The 16,477-nt window shown below is 43.2% G+C and overlaps 1 protein-coding gene and 1 long non-coding RNA gene across 3 annotated transcripts; one reads left to right on the top strand and one right to left on the bottom strand.

The window, feature by feature from the left end:
- Window positions 1-466: 466 nt before the first annotated feature.
- LOC139536783 (uncharacterized) lies at window positions 467-4,133 on the top strand. Of its 2 annotated transcripts, none has more exons than XR_011667393.1 (3): window positions 467-697; window positions 853-1,158; window positions 4,000-4,133. It is a non-coding gene; the product is annotated as an uncharacterized lncRNA (long non-coding RNA). The 2 variants fall into 2 exon arrangements; XR_011667394.1 differs by lacking the exon at window positions 4,000-4,133 and adding an exon at window positions 1,376-3,993.
- Window positions 4,134-7,953: 3,820 nt separating this feature from the next.
- On the bottom strand, window positions 7,954-14,914 carry LOC139538004 (uncharacterized). The gene is made up of 8 exons (XM_071339930.1): window positions 14,689-14,914; window positions 14,511-14,556; window positions 14,282-14,379; window positions 13,655-14,139; window positions 13,172-13,546; window positions 12,988-13,037; window positions 10,800-10,927; window positions 7,954-8,323 (listed from the first exon to the last, which is right to left on the bottom strand). The coding sequence occupies exons 1-8, from the start codon at window positions 14,796-14,798 to the stop codon at window positions 7,954-7,956; spliced, it is 1,662 nt and encodes a 553-aa protein (XP_071196031.1). The 5' UTR covers window positions 14,799-14,914.
- Between the last annotated feature and the right edge of the window lie 1,563 nt (window positions 14,915-16,477).

Here is a 16,477-nt window from a genome sequence, read left to right as displayed (position 1 = left end):
GATGTCAGCTGGTAGTGTGGTGGAGACGGCCACCGCGAGGACAGGGGGGACTGGTAGGGTGGCTGCAGGGGGCTGGAAGCAGCTCTGCACCTCGTCCGCCACAAAGGCACAGACAGAGCTCAAATAAAAAGGGCTCTGGAGGTCATCCGTGGAGAAGAACTGACTGATTCTCCCGAGGATCGACCGCACAGAGTCAAAAGCAGCAGCCCGGGAGAAAGGGATGTGAGGGGAAGGGTCCTTCAACATGCAGGAGAGCTTCTCCACTACGGCCGCCACCATGCCCACGGCCATCCCGCTTATAAGGATTGGGTGCTCTGAATGGCCTTCCTCTGGCTGAAGCCACAGGGCCAGGAGGAGCCTGGGCACCACCTCCACCACCACCTGAGATGGGCTGAGCAGGTTGCTACGGGGCTCATTGGACTGCTCGCCCAGAATGCTCCTCACAGCTCTCTCCACGATGCTGTGGACCTTAGGATCGCTGAAATCAACAAAAAGGAGAAGACAAAGCTAAACGATGTGCAATGTTCTCACATAGAACACTGTCTTAGTCTGTTTCTGCGTAGTTACAGATGAGTAGATAAATGGATCAAGTCATATGCAGGGCAGTACATGGAACTCACATGTCAGCTGGCGAGGTGGGGTGCATGGAGCGGCGGAGCTTGCAGAAAGCCTTGTGCTCTATGTCCATCATTTTTAGGTAAGTGTTTACTTCCCAGGCCTGCAGTATGAAACAGGAATTCCCATTAGTGTAATTTCACAGCATAGCTATCCTGCTGTGCTAACTAGTTGTTGAAAGGCTAGTAAAGAGCTCACTGACTTGTAGTATGTCTCTAACTCTCATTCTCTTACCAGCCGAGCGAAGTCGTTTCCCTCCTCCAGGGTTTCCTTCCACACCCTTCAAATAAAACACAGAGCAATTCAACTATCCTGGCTCCTGATTTTTCTGTTGTTTATTTTACCCACACCTCCTGGAGTGCTGCTGGTGGCAGGGAATGGCAGTGAAGGTGAGTGCTGACGTGGTACTCACCTCTCCCTAAGGGATTTTTTGCCCTGAGACACCAGCCAGTTGCTCATGTGCTCCGTGGTGACATGGGGCGGGACCTGGCCTTGACTCTGGAGCAGCAGATAGTGGACCATGAGCTTCTTCTGCAAGATGAGGTAAGGTGTGAGACCGTGCCACGAAATACCATATCATGTGCTTTCAGAAGGGCCTCTCGCAACATTTCACAACTGCTCATGCCTGACAATTTGCAAGTGATATTAAGAACTCTTATGACCAACTTCTCTAAACTGTCTTGAAATACAACTCTCTTTCTGTTGTTTATGTTTTTGTGGGATGAATCTTACCTGTTTATTGTAATATGTTTCCTCCCAGCAGGCCTGCAGAGTCTGAAAATAAAGGCTGCTTCTACAGAATTCCTTTGAAGATAATGAAAATAATTATGCTTTGTTATGCACATTATGCACAGGCATTTACAGTCTGTTACAATTAATTTCTCCTAAGATTACCTTTGTGGGACCATAAGTGAACTCCGGAATGCACCAAACCCTATCCATTGTAAGATGGGGAAGAAATGCAGCGCTATAGATATACGGGATGCTCTAGAGATAACAGGAATGACTTAAAGTCGCGAATGATCAATGACTGTGGAGTCGTCCAATATGCTGCACTTAGAATTGAGTTGTAGGCGATGTTTGGCGCAAAATAGAATGTTTACATTCTATTGCCATGGAGAAATGGAATGTGTAGAACCTGTATAATTGGGTATGCTTCTATGTCTTTATTTCGTGAAAGATTAAGCTCTTTATTATGTCATAATGTGTATATGAGGACGTAGGAGCCCGTCCCGATTCATAACGCAATTATCCAGGTGCATGTTGCTTAGACCTACTAATCCAACCTTGGTTTACAAGTTAAATACATAGATTTGTATAGGCATATATAAACAATCGACCACATCCATTTAAAACAATGATTGTCAATTGAAAATGTGGTTGTTGCGTTATCCTGTTGTGCGCCTTGAGTGTCAGTCCCCTTAAGCATATTATGCCAATATTTCCGAGCTCTGAATTGACACAATGAACACGTTTGCAAAGATATTCGGTTTAAAATAAGAGTATGAATGACAATAAACGTATGACTTGGATTGTATGCATAATTGTGTAGTAAACAATATCGCTCAGCGTGGGAACTTTTGGTGTTTGGAAAGTATCCGTTATAAGAACGGAATTGCCTACAGTTGTACCTATGATGCACAGACACACTAAAGCTGTACAGTGTAATTTGAATAGTCAGTTTCAATTATTTGCAGATGTATTCCCTATTATTTACAAATCGAAAGATGTAACATTTGAAATGAATGTGGCAGAACAGTTTAGCATAGAGTTCCTGTGGGAGTCTTCTTTTTCAATCTCTTTGCCTCCTAGGCCTCGTTTCTCATTACATGGGATTTCCCCAGGGCCAACTCCACATGAGATGGCCGCTGTCTACTGTCATGTGATGCTGAATGACAGATATTGCTATGCCGATATCGCTGCTGTCCATGGGCCTGAAATATACAATCTTGGCTATTTGCATATGTACGACCGTCCAATCTTGACCTCCCACACATACACACACATTCATGCTAATCTCTCACACACTTTTGAACATTGCAACCTGCAACAAGACACTGAAAGAGCATTTTATTCCAAGTGTGTTTGTGTTTGAATAAAGAGCCGAAGAATGAAATCAATGTGTGGATGTTGATTGGACAACGTATATGTGCTTTGCAGAAGCCATTTTTTTGCATTCCCTGTAGCATGTATTTTACTGGAGCATGATCAGATTGCTTTGTTTAAGTCAGAATGAAGATTTGGTCTGAGGAACTATGCCGATTATAGCATGATAGCTATTTTCTTTTAAATAAGGCAATGTTTATATGACCCCTTTCAAAGAGTCGCTCATTTATCACTTTCTTGCAGATATACAGTGCCTTCAGAAAGTGTTCATACCCCTTAACTTATTCCTCATTTTGTTTTCTTACAGCCTGAATTCCAAATGGATTAAATTATAGTTTTTTTTTATCATCTCACCCAGCTACAGACAATACCCCATAATGACAAAGTGAAAACATGTTTTGATTTTTTTTTCTCAAACGTATTGAAAATTAAATACAGAAATATCTAATTTCCATAAGTATTCACAATACATGTTAGAATCACCTTTGGCAGCGATTAAAGCTGTGAGTCTTTCTGGGTAAGTCTCCAAGAGCTTTGCACCCCTGGATTGTACCATATTTGCAATATCACAATATATACAGTACCAGGTAAAAGTCTGGACACACCTACTCATTTAAGGGTTTTTCTTAATTTTTTACAATTGTTGACATTTTAGAATAATAGTGAACACATCAAAACTATGAAATAGCACAATTGGAATCATGTAGGAAGCAAAAAAGTGTTAAACAAATCAAAATATATTTGAGATTCTTCGAAGTAGCCATCCTTTTCCTTGATGACCGCTTTGCACACTCTTGGCATTCTCTCAAACCTATTCATGAGGTAGTCACCTGGAATGCATTTCAATTAACAGGTGTACCTTCTTAAAAGTGAATTTGTGGAATTTCTTTCCTTATTAAAGCGTTTGAGCCAATAGGTTGTGTTGTGACAAGGTAGGGATGGTTTACAGAAGATATTCCTATTTGGTAAAAGACCAAGTCCATATAATGCCAAGAACAGCTCAAAGAGAACCAACAGTCCATCATTACTTAAGACATGAAGGTCTTTTGTGGTTCAATTAGAGTCTGCTCTCAATACTGTCCAGTTTTATAGTTGTTCCTATTAATTGATTGACTGGCGTTTGTCCATAACTCTACTGTCAAACCCCTAACATTGTTTTATGTGATGCTATGTTTTTGCAGCCTAGTATCCAAAACTGATATGTTATTTTTAGTTTAAAAGAAAACAGTGTTTATAATTTGCGATTCCTGGCTACTGTAGTGTTGTGGTTTCTTGCAGGTAACCTGCTGTTCCTGGCTGTGGTCAGTCATTTTGGGGCGAAGCTGCACCGGCCCAGGCTCATTACTATGGGCTGTTTCCTCATGGCTGTAGGATCCTTCCTCACAGGCCTGCCACACTTCTTCATGGGACGGTAAAACAACTGAAATACTGGTTAAACTTGTACTTGTAGAGATACTCCAATATGGAGGATAGTTTTACTTAAGAAATAAAGAAATGTATCCAGTTGTTGATTAATCTCAGTTAATTTAGAACTAAAGTCTTGCGTAATTGGTCAGCTGCTTGATTATGTTTTGGGGCCATACATGTTAAGAGAAGGGATTAAGAGATGCTATAACTGTGACGTGGTAAGGTTGGACCCAGGCGCAAAGAAGAGACCTGGTGATGAAGCAGTGGTTTCAACCAGTGTCTCCACCCCTCAAGGGCCCACTTAACTGCCAAGAGCTCCCGGTTGCCTACATCGTAGTTGCCTTCCGCTGGTCGAGAACCGCTTGGAGAGAAAGGCGCTTGGGTGCAGTTTCTTGTCCTCCTCGTTCGCTGTGAAAGGACCACCCCAGCTCCGGTGTCCGAGGCGTCCACCTCTACCACAAAGGGACGAGTAGGATCAGGATGAACGAGGATGGGTCCGGAGGTGAAACATTCCTTGAGCTCTATGAATGCCCTGTGGATTTCAGCAAAAACCTGCTTGAGTGAGGTGGGACAGGGCTGTATGTGTTCCGGAAGAGTTTTTGGGGAAGATCAGGATGTCGTCGAGGTAAACAAAGCTGTTCCCCAGGTCCCCTGGTGTACGATGGCAGCCTGTTGTCAGAGTGTAACAGAGACTGCTCCTGCTTGGCTGGGGAGTGGGACCCTGTGTGTTCAGACAATGGCATCACCTACACCTCCCCCTGCCTCGCAGGCTGCTCCAGCTTTACAGGTTACGGCAAGAACACGGTACCAATACTATTAATGTACGGAGTGTACAAAACATTCACAGGGATGCTGGCCCATGTTGACTCCAATGCTTCCCACAGTTGTGTCAAATTGGCTGTATGTCTTTTGAGTGGTGGACCATTCTTGATACACACGGTAAACTGTTGAGCGTAAAAAGCGTTGCAGTTCTTGACACAAACTGGTACCCCTAGCACCTACTACCATGCCCCGTTGAAAGGCACGTAAATATTTTGTCTTGCCCTTCACCCTCTGAATGGCACACATACACAATCCATGTCTCAATTGTCACAAGCCTGACAATATATTTTTTAACCTTTCTCCTCCTCTTTATCTACACTGATTTAAGTGGATTTAACTAGTGACATCCATAAGGGATTATAGCTTTAACCTGGATTCATATGTCATGGAAAGAGCAGGTGTTCTTAATATTTTATACACTCAGTGTAACTCATTGGTACTGAAATAATTTATTTTCAACCATTAACTGGGGCCTTGTTGTGGCCTTATCTAAGTAAGTAATTGCTTATTTTGATATATGGAAAAAATATGGTATGCAATTCCTATGTAGAGAAGGTTCTCTCTGGTAGTTGTTCAATATGACTTCAACTTTTACAGGGCACTCTTTTTTTCTTTCTTTTTTATGAACAAATATCATCAAACAAAAGAGGAATAGTCACATGCAAACAAGCATAATAACAAACTATTTACATTGCCAGGAATCCTAAACAAACAAGTTTTAATTGCCTTTTTGTTTTTTTCATTTTAGTTAAAGTGGTGCCATATTGTTTAAACTCATTTATAAAGTGAAAAAAGTTAGGTTTTGAATTAGACCATTTGCATTTGTGAATATGAAATGTACCTAGTACTATTAGCAGGTGAATTAAATATACCACATCTTTATTTACGTTAGAATTTCTGAAATAAATCATTATATCAAAACCATTATAGTACAACCGGTCCTATTTTTTTTATAACAAAATTCTGTATTTCAATCCAAAACATTGTGCTATAAATACAGGTAAAAAACAAATGCAAAATGGTATCCTTCTCCATTCCACAGAAATCAGTTATATTCAATTTTCAGCTTGTGTCACGCCCTGACCATAGAGAGCCCTCGGGGTTCTCTATGGTATTTTAGGTCAGGGCGTGACTAGGGACGTTTCTAGGTATTATATTTGTATGTTGGTGTGTGTGTATGGTTCCCAATTGGAGGCAGCTGATAATCGTTACCTCTAATTGGGGATCATACTTAGTGTGTCCTTCTTCCCACCTGCGATGTGGGATAATTGTTTTATGTGAGTGCCTATGTTCGCTACGTGTTTCACGATCGTTATATCTTTGTTATTGGAAGTTTCACTATTAAAATGTGGAACTCTACTCACGCTGCCCCTTGGTCTAATTATTCATATGACGGTCGTGACAGAATATCCCACCATTACAGGACTGAGCAGCGTGCCCAGGAGGTGAAGGAGAGTTGGACATGGGAAGAGATACTAGGTGGATGCGAGACCCTTCCTTAGCGGGAGTCGCCGAGGAGTTAACTTCTCTAGGATAGGGGGCAGCATTTTCACGTTTGGATGAAAAGCGTGCCCAGAGTAAACGGCCTCCTACTCAGTCCCAGATGCTAGTATATGCATATTATTATTAGTATTGGATAGAAAACACTCAGAAGTTTCTAAAACTGTTTGAATCATGTCTGTGACTATAACAGAACTTATTTGGCAGGTAAAACCCTGAGGACAAACCATTCAATTTTTTTGTTGTTGTTGAGGTCACTCTCTTTTTAATGAGGTTTCATTGGGAATCCAGATTTCTAAGGGACCTTCCTGCAGTTCCTATCGCTTCCACTGGATGTCAACAGTCTTTAGAAATTGGTTAAGGTTTTTCCTTTGAGAAATGAAGAAGTAGCCATGTTCAGAATGAGGCTCCAGTGAAGTGTACTGTTTGCCAGAGGTGCGTGACTAGAAAGCATGCTACACATTGTTTTCCTCCGGTATTGAACACAGATCATGCCGTCTTCAATTTTATCGATTATTTACGTTAAAAAATACCTAAAGTTGTATTACAAAAGTAGTTTGGACAAAGCTTACAGGTAACTTTTGAGATATTTTGTAGTCACGTTGTGCAAGTTGGAACCGGTGTTTTTCTGGATCAAACGCGCCAAATAAATGGGACATTTTGGATATATATTGACGGAATTAATCGAACAAAAGGACCGTTTGTGATGTTTATGGGACACATTGTAGTGCCAACAGAAGAAGCTCGTCAAAGGTAAGGCATGAATTATATCTTTATTTCTGCGTTTTGTGTCGCGCCGGGAGTGTTGAAATATGATGGTCTGTGATTGTTAGCTGGGGTGCTATCCTCAGATAATAGCATTGTTTGCTTTCTCTGTAAAGCATTTTTGAAATCTGACATGTTGGCTGGATTCACAACAAGTGTAGCTTTATTTTGGTATATTGAATGTGTGATTTCATGAAAGTAAATTTTTTATAGTAATTCATTTGAATTTGGCGCTCTGCATTTTCACTGGATGTTGGCCAGGTGGGACGTTACCGTCCCACATATCCCAGAGAGGTTAAGGAGGACAGCGACGACGCGGGGTCCGCGGATACAAACAGCCCAAGGGAAACCCCAAGTTGTTTGGGGGGGGGGGGGGGGGGGTGCACAAGGGCAGGTCAGGCGAGGTGAGAGCCAGAGACCGTCTGGGAGTTGATGGAGCAGATTGAGGAGGGATATCGGAGAGAGGTGTTGGCTAGGAGTATGCTGCAGCGCAGGCGTTTTGAGGAGAGTGTCACCAGCCCGGTGCAACCTGTGCCGGCTCCACGCACCATGCCTCCAGTGCGCCTCCCCAGCCCGATATGTCCTGTGCCGGCTCCACGCACTCGCCCTGAAGAGTGTGTCACCAGCCCGGTGCAGCCTGTGCCGGCTCCACGCACCAGGCCTCCAGGCCTCCAGTGCGCCTCCCCAGCCCGGTACGTCCTGTGCCGGCTCCCCGCACTCGCCCTGAGGAGCGTGTCATCAGTCCGGTGCAACCTGTGCTGGCTCCACGCACCAGGCCTCCAGTGCGCCATCCCAGCCCGGTACGTCTTGTGCCGGCTCACAGTCCAGGGCCCGGAGCTTCCAGCGACGGTGCCATGGCAGTAGCCTTCCACTGCGCCGATGTCCAGGCACGGCGTCCAGTCCCGCTCGATGGCCGGAACCTTCCTCTGCTCTGGTGCTCAGTCCGGGCACGGCATCCAGTCCCGCTCCATGGCCGGAGCCTTCCTCTGCGCCGGTGTCCGGGCACGGCGTCCAGTCCCGCTCCATGGCCGGAGCCTTCCTCTGCGCCGGTGTCCGGGCACGGCGTCCAGTCTCGGCTCCATGGCCGGATCCGCGGTCTGAGCGGGTGCTACGTCCCGCACCGGAGCCGCCACCGACACTAGTTGCCCACCCTAACCCCCCCCATCTAGTTTCAGGTTTTACGGTCGGAGTCCGCACCTTTGGGGGGGGGTACTGTCACTCCCTGACTGTCACTCCCTGAGTGCCTATGTTCGCTACGTGTTTCACAATCTTTATATCTTTGTTGTTATTGGAAGTTTCACTATTATTAAAATGTGGAACTCTACTCACGCTGCGCCTTGATCTAATTATTCATACGACGGTCGTGACAGCTTGAATCTTTCCAAAACATGTTTTACAGTATAAATTCTAAGTATAACATTTTAAATTGACTTCCTTTACTTTGTTACTGATACAGTATTTGTTAGCAATTTTCCATGCTTTCCCCCATTGTATATCACCATAGATATCTGACCAAGATAAACTTGCTGAGGGAATTGTAGTATCACAAACAATATTCCCAATCTGTTTATTACTACATTTATCTTTGATGTTAATATTGCCAATTAGTATATTTTCATGTAAATCTATGTTACTTACATCAACCACAGAGGAATTTAAAAGAGACAACCCAACTTGGAATCGCATCAAAAACAATTGCATATTCTTTCGGGGTTATTGGAATTTTAAACTTATCAAGAAATTCCCCATATGGGAGTAGAAATCCATCCTTATTCAGTAACTGACCAACCAAAATAATTTTATTCTCAAACCAGTTATGAAAAAATACTTATTTTTAAATCGTATATCTTTGTTCCATAAAAAGTATCGGTGAGCGGACAAATTGTGTTTATACGCTAACATCCAAGCTAAAATTGCCTGCTTATGGAATTTTGCCAACTTTACTGGGATTTTATCAATATCAAAATTACATCGAAGCAAAAATTCTAAACCACCAACAGAGTCAAATAAATACTTAGGGAAGACATTCCAAATACTGTTCTGGTTCTTAACATTCTTCAGAATCCAATTTATTTTTAAAATATTATTTAGAGTATTGAAATCTTAAACTATATGATGCAAGTGTAACGTCCTGACCAGAGTTTTTATGTGTTTTGCTTGTTTAGTGTTGGTCAGGACGTGAGCTGGGTGGGAATTCTATGTTGTGTGTCTAGTTTGTCTGTTTCTGTGTCCAGCCTATTATGGTTCTCAATCAGAGGCAGCTGTCAATCGTTGTCCCTGATTGAGAATCATATATAGGAGGCTTGTTTTGTGTTGGGATTTTGTGGGTGGTTGTTTCCTGTATCTGTGTTTGTGTTCTGCACCAGATAGGACTGTCTCGGTTTTCACGTTTGTTGTTTTTGTATTGTTGTAAGTGTTCACAGTTCATTAAATTAAACATGTTGAACACTAACTGCGTGCATTTTGGTTCTCTCCTTCATCCCAGGAAGAAAGCCGTGACAGCAAGCCTTGTTTCAATCTCTTAGCAAATACAAGGGCAAATAATTTTCCATCATTATTCAACAGGCTAATGGGTCTCCAGTTGTCTACATAAAGAGTATCCTTATTAGGTTTGGGAATCAAAGTAATTACACCTTGCTTTAAGGAAGCCGGTAACTCCCCTTTTTCTATTGATTCTTGAAACATAGCAAGAATGAAAGGAATCAATTTATCATTGAATGTTTTATAAAACTCGCTTATTAAACCATAATTTCCAGGGGACCTATTGTTGTAACTTTAATGTGTTACAGAGTTAATGTTTACGTTAATTCATTGAGCTGTATCTAAAGATATTTCTTTACAGTTATTTACATATATAATTGTATTGGTTAGTATTGAATTACGCTTTTGACTGCAAGTTCCAGAATGCCTTGCGACAGGAAGTAGATTGAACGCGCTAGTTAAGTGCAATTAACAGGTGATTATTTTTGGCTCCTTTGCGCTAGCATCTTAGCATTGCTTTGTAGAATCTAAAGTTGTTAAATGTAACGTGATCAAGAATTATTACTAAAAGAAGCTTTCATATCAAACCCGACGTCCCGAGTCATTACTTTGAAGATAGTTATTCTATACCTATTGTCCTTATGTCACGCCCGAACCATAGAGAGCCCTCTGGGTTCTCTATGGTGTATAGGTCATAGCGTGACGGGGGGTTTCTAGTGTTTGTATGGTTCCCAATTAGAGGCAGGTTAGGTGTTCTCTCAATTATCGGCCACAGATGATTCCGAGCTTCTTTGTCAAATGCTGTCAGATCCTCCTTGAACCTCAGGTTGTTCTTCTTTAAAAAGTCATTTTTCTTTGCACTTTTCCATGTCAAATCCCTCGCTGTCCTGGAGATGAATCTCATGATCACTGGTCGTGGTGGCTGGTTGTTTTCCCCATCTCTCAGCCTACCCAGGCGGTGCACTACATCCAGAGAACCTGCAACATCATTTCGCTCCTCCTCCGGGACTATTGCCCTGCAAATGTCCTTCACTCTTGCTTTGATGTTCTCGTCAGATTTTTTTGCTATTCTATAAATTCGAAGATTCCATCTTCGACTATACCGGTCATTCTCGTTTACCTTTGACTCCATTTCAGTGAGTTTCTTCTCCTGCTTTGCAACCTGAATGTTCAATGTTGCGTTCTGCTGCTTCAGAGTTTTTACTTCCTCAGCACTGAAATCAATCGATTTCTTCAGGTTAACGATACTGATAGTGTTCTTTTACACCAAATTCGTGATGTCATCTGCGCTCTTTTTGATTTTAGCCGTGAGGTTTCGGACGATGTTGTCCTGTAGCTGGCTCATTGATGGTTCACTTCTCAGCGTCTTTGGAAGTTGCTCCTTGGTTGGGGTATTCGGGTATGAATCGCATTCACCCCCCTTTTTTACACTGCAAGCATATGAGTGAGTTTCAACAATGCCTCTTTTCTCCTTGGAAGTTTCAACATCCATTATCTCAGCAACAGTTTGGTCATGTCCTGATTACATGCTACTAGCTATGAAGACGTTAGCAGGATAACTTAACTACTATTTCAATGGTTTGATTAATTACAAAATTATTAAAAATAGCTACATTGTATGGTTAGATATCATTTTTTGTGAGGAAAAAAAAACTAATTGTAACTGCAGTCTAAAACTATAAACTTTGTGAGAAAACCCTAAAATTGTTCCTCAGCTAGAAATGCTACACCCTCATGTCGCCATCTTGAGCGCAACCGAGCACTCATGTCAATGTGACTCCCTGTTTAAATAAAAGTTAAATACAATGTTTAAAAAAAACATCAACACAGGATATGGGGTACACATGGTATCACATTATTACATACTATGCCCTACTGCACCTGCATTCCAGCACCATTCCAGCATCTGGAATTGACTCAACATGTTTGAGGTGGGGGATCAATACATGTGGGGGAAGAGGTGGCTGTCGAATGTATGATTTTGATATGTACAGGTACGTTCATTGTGTGTGTGTGTGGGGGGGGGTGTCCATGTTTGTGTTCGTACTCTGAGGTGTGTTAGAATATGAATGAGCAGCAGTGTTGTGATGTGTCCTATCCCATCCTTGCAGAGTGATCTTCCTTGGCCTCATCACATGTCTCAGTGGCTCCTCCTTAGGAGGGAGGGGGACACCACCATGGGACAGACCCCACACTCATCGCTAGAGATCGAACTTCAGACTCCCTCCAAAACCACTGAACCCTTCAACACACCGAAAGAGATTACGGTGCACACCCTTAGAGGGAGCCGGAACAGGATAACTCCCTCCAAACTCACAAAGACACAGAGGAGGAGGAACTATCCAACACCCAGGGAGAGAGAACGAGTGACCTCAGTCGAACGCAGTCAGAAAGAGGAGGTGGAAGAGGCGTTAGATAGAGGAGGAGGTTACCCCAGAGGCCATTCCTGCTGTTCATGTGAGCAAGAAAGAGCAGAAGGCTTCTGATCAGCCAAATGGCAGGCAGAGGGAGAGGTCATAGTGATTCACACCCACAGAGAGAAAGACAACCCACACAACCTCTTGGTTGAGATGAACCACACAGAGGTAGAGGCAGAGGGCCTTCAGGGCTAGCCAGTCAGCCTGCCTGCTCTGATCCTCAAGTCAATTGTATTTAAATTCATGTTCATTAAAGATTTTTCTTCAAAAATTGAAAAGTCCCATTTACTTAATGATCATTTTTCACTGTCTTCAACCCTCAAGAACCAGGGTGAGTCTGGGTCACCCTTTTACTGGGCAAATGCAACTTGCATATCGTCATAGACTAGGCTGAAACGTTAATCTTTTAACCTTGCTTGAATAAAATAATGCATTTTTTATAGTGAGTTGCGCTTTTTCCTTTTCTATGATGATTCATGTTTTTGGTTGCACCTCAACTCAAATTGGTTGAGCCCCCTTCGTTTTTTTGTTGTCAAATAATATATATATTTTTTTATGTACTACGTAAATTATTAAAAAGCATTAAAATTGGGATGTTTCCCAGGTATTTACACAACCTACACTTGCAAAGTGAAAGTTTATAGAAAAGTTCTGAAATTAAGTAGCAAACAGAAGAAAAGCAGAATTGAGTCCAATTATAATGTAAATAATTTAATGTTCTATGGTTCAATCCCATTTCTGAATGTCTGATGAATAATTAATATTGTTCCTCCTCTTCCTTGTGGCAGGCGCAGCAGCACACTGCCCTCCAAAGACTGCAAAAAAATCCCCGGACTGCCCCTTTCCTTGCTCTGCATGGAACATCCAGTGTCACATCCTTGGTGACGTGTGGGGTGACATCCGGGATGACCACAGCAACATCCTCTGGAAAGGGAAAAAAGAGGGACAGAATGTAAACAAATGCAAACCGTAGGTTCTAAACACTGGCCAGTTGAAAGGTTCTACTAAGATGTCATGACAAACGGCACCTGTCAGAGTGCTCTCTAAGTGTTACTCACCTGCTTGGATGTTAGCTGGCAAAGGGGCGAAGACGCCCATCGTGAGAGTCCTTTCTTCAGGTGTGACGTCCACAACCTCCAAGAGGGAAGAGATGGGCTCTGCCTCTGTGTAAGTGGTGATGTCCACAACATTCAGGTGGGAAGAAGCCTGGTCTGCCACTGTGTTAGGGGTGATGTCTTTAACCTCCAGGTGGGAAGATGCCGGGTCTGCCTCTATGTTAGGGGTGATGTCCACAACCTCCAGGTGGGAAGAAGCCTGGTCTGCCTCTGTGTTAGGGGTGATTACCACAACCTCCAGGTGGGAAGAAGCCAGGTCTGCCTCTATGTTAGGGGTGATGTCCACAACGTCCAGGTGGGAGGAAGCCGGGTCTGCGTCTGTGTTATGGGTGACAACAACAATCCTGATGAGTTCTATTATTACAAGTCACCAAGATGTCATCAGAACAGGCATCTGTCAGAGTGCTCTCTATCATTGCTACTCACCTGCTTGGATGTCAGCTGGTAGTGTGGTGGAGACGGCCACCGCGAGGACAGGGGGGACTGGTAGGGTGGCTGCAGGGGGCTGGAAGCAGCCCTGCACCTCGTCCGCCACAAAGGCACAGACAGAGCTCATATAAAAAGGGCTTTGGAGGTCATCCGTGGAGAAGGACTGACTGATTCTCCCGAGGATCGACCGCACAGAGTCAAAAGCAGCAGCCCGGGAGAAAGGGATGTGAGGGGAAGGGTCCTTTAACATGCAGGAGAGCTTCTCCACTACGGCCGCCACCATGCCCACGGCCATCCCGCTTGTAAGGATTGGGTGCTCTGAATGGCCTTCCTCTGGCTGAAGCCACAGGGCCAGGAGGAGCCTGGGCACCACCTCCACCACCACCTGAGATGGGCTGAGCAGGTTGCTACGGGGCTCATTGGACTGCTTGTCCAGAATGCTTCTCACAGCTCTCTCCACGATGCTGTGGACCTTAGGATCGCTGAAATCAACAAAAAGGAGAAGACAAAGCTAAACGATGTGCAATGTTCTCACATAGAACACTGTCTTAGTCTGTTTCTGCGTAGTTACAGATGAGTAGATAAATGGATCAAGTCATATGCAGGGCAGTACATGGAACTCACATGTCAGCTGGCGAGGTGGGGTGCATGGAGCGGCGGAGCTTGCAGAAAGCCTCGTGCTCTATGTCCATCATTTTTAGGCAAGTGTTTACTTCCCAGGCCTGCAGTATGAAACAGGAAGTCCCTTTAGTGTAATTTCACAACAGATCTATCCTGCTGTGCTAACTAGTTGTTGAAAGGCTAGTAAAGAGCTCACTAACTTGTAGTATGTCTCAAACTCTCATTCTCTTACCAGCCGAGCGAGGTCGTTTCCCTCCTCCAGGGTTTCCTTCCACACCCTTCAAATAAAACACAGAGCAATTCAACTATCCTGGCTCCTGCTTTTTCTGTTGTTTATTTTACCCACACCTCCTGGAGTGCTGCTGGTGGCAGAGAATGGCAGTGAGGGTGAGTGCTGACGTGGTACTCACCTCTCCCTAAGGGATTTTTTGCCCTGAGACACCAGCCAGTTGCTCATGTGCTCCGTGGTGACATGGGGCGGGACCTGGCCTTGACTCTGGAGCAGCAGATAGTGGACCATGAGCTTCTTCTGCAAGATGAGGTAAGGTGTGAGACTGTGCCACGAAATACCATATCATGTGCTTTCAGAAGGGCCTCTCGCAACATTTCACAACTGCTCATGCCTGACAATTTGCAAGTGATATTAAGAACTCTTATGACCAACTTCTCTAAACTGTCTTGAAATACAACTCTCTTTCTGTTGTTTATGTTTTTGTGGGATGAATCTTACCTGTTTATTGTCATATGTTTCCTCCCAGCAGGCCTGCAGAGTCTGAAAATAAAGGCTGCTTCTACAGAATTCCTTTGAAGATAATGAAAATAATTGTGCTTTGTTATGCACATTATGCACAAGCATTTACAGTGTGCTAAAATTCATTTCTCCTAAGATTACCTTTGTGGGACCATAAGTGAACTCCGGAATGCACGAAACCCTATCCATGGTAAGATGGGGAAGAAATGCAGCGCTATAGATATACGGGATGCTCTAGAGATAACAGGAATGACTCAAAGTCGTGAATGATCAATGACTGTGGAGTCGTCCAATATGCTGCACTTAGAATTGAGTTGTAGGCGATGTTTGGTGCAAAATAGAATGTTTACATTCTATTGCCATGGAGAAATGGAATGTGTAGAACCTGTATAATTGGGTATGATTCTATGTCTTTATTTCGTGAAAGATTAAACTCTTTATTATGTCATAATGTGTATATGAGGACGTAGGAGCCCGTCCCGATTCATGAAGCGATTATCCAGGTGCATGTTGCTTAGACCTACTAATCCAACCTTGGTTTACAAGTTAAATACATAGATTTGTATAGGGATATATAAACAATCGACCACATCCATTTAAAACAATGATTGTCAATTGAAAATGTGGTTGTTGTGTTATCCTGTTGTGCGCCTTGAGTGTCAGTCCCCTTAAGCACATTATTCCAATATTTCCGAGCTCTGAATTGACACAATGGACACTTTTGCAAAGATATTCGGTTAAAAATAAGAGTATGAATGACAATAAACGTATGACTTGGATTGTATGCATAATTGTGTAGTAAACAATATCGCTTAGCGTGGGAACTTTGGTGTTTGGAATGTATCCGTTATAAGTCTCCATGGCACGTTGTCTTGTTGGTAATAGTAGAAATGCATGACAGTCCGCATTGTTATGGTCTAACAGGTGTTTTTCATTTTGTTTCTCACATTAAACAGACATTTGAGACCGGAATTGCTTACAGTTGTACCTATGATGCACAGACACACTAAAGCTGTACAGTGTAATTTAAATAGTCAGTTTCAATTATTTGCAGATGTAACATTTGAAATGAATGTGGCAGAACAGTTTAGCATAGAGTTCCTGTGGGAGTCTTCTCCTTCAGTCTTTTTGCCTCCTAGGCCTCGTTTCTCATTACATGGGATTTCCCCAGGGCCAACTCCACATGAGATGGCCGCTGTCTACTGTCATGTGATGCTGAATGACAGATATTGCTATGCCGATATCGCTGCTGTCCATGGTCCTGAAATATACAATCTTGGCTATTTGCATATGTACGACCGTCCAAACTTGACCCCCACACACATACACACATATTAATGCTAATGTCTCACACACCTTTGAACATTGCACAACCTGCAACAAGACACTGAAAGAGCATTTTATTCCAAGTGTGTTTGTGTTTGAATAAAGAGCCGAAGAATGAAATC

Source organism: Salvelinus alpinus, chromosome 13, assembly GCF_045679555.1.
Source record: "Salvelinus alpinus chromosome 13, SLU_Salpinus.1, whole genome shotgun sequence".
Taxonomy (NCBI): Eukaryota; Metazoa; Chordata; class Actinopteri; order Salmoniformes; family Salmonidae; genus Salvelinus; species Salvelinus alpinus.
Note: the sequence above shows the minus strand (reverse complement) of the source record. Positions and strands in the feature narration are given on the sequence as shown.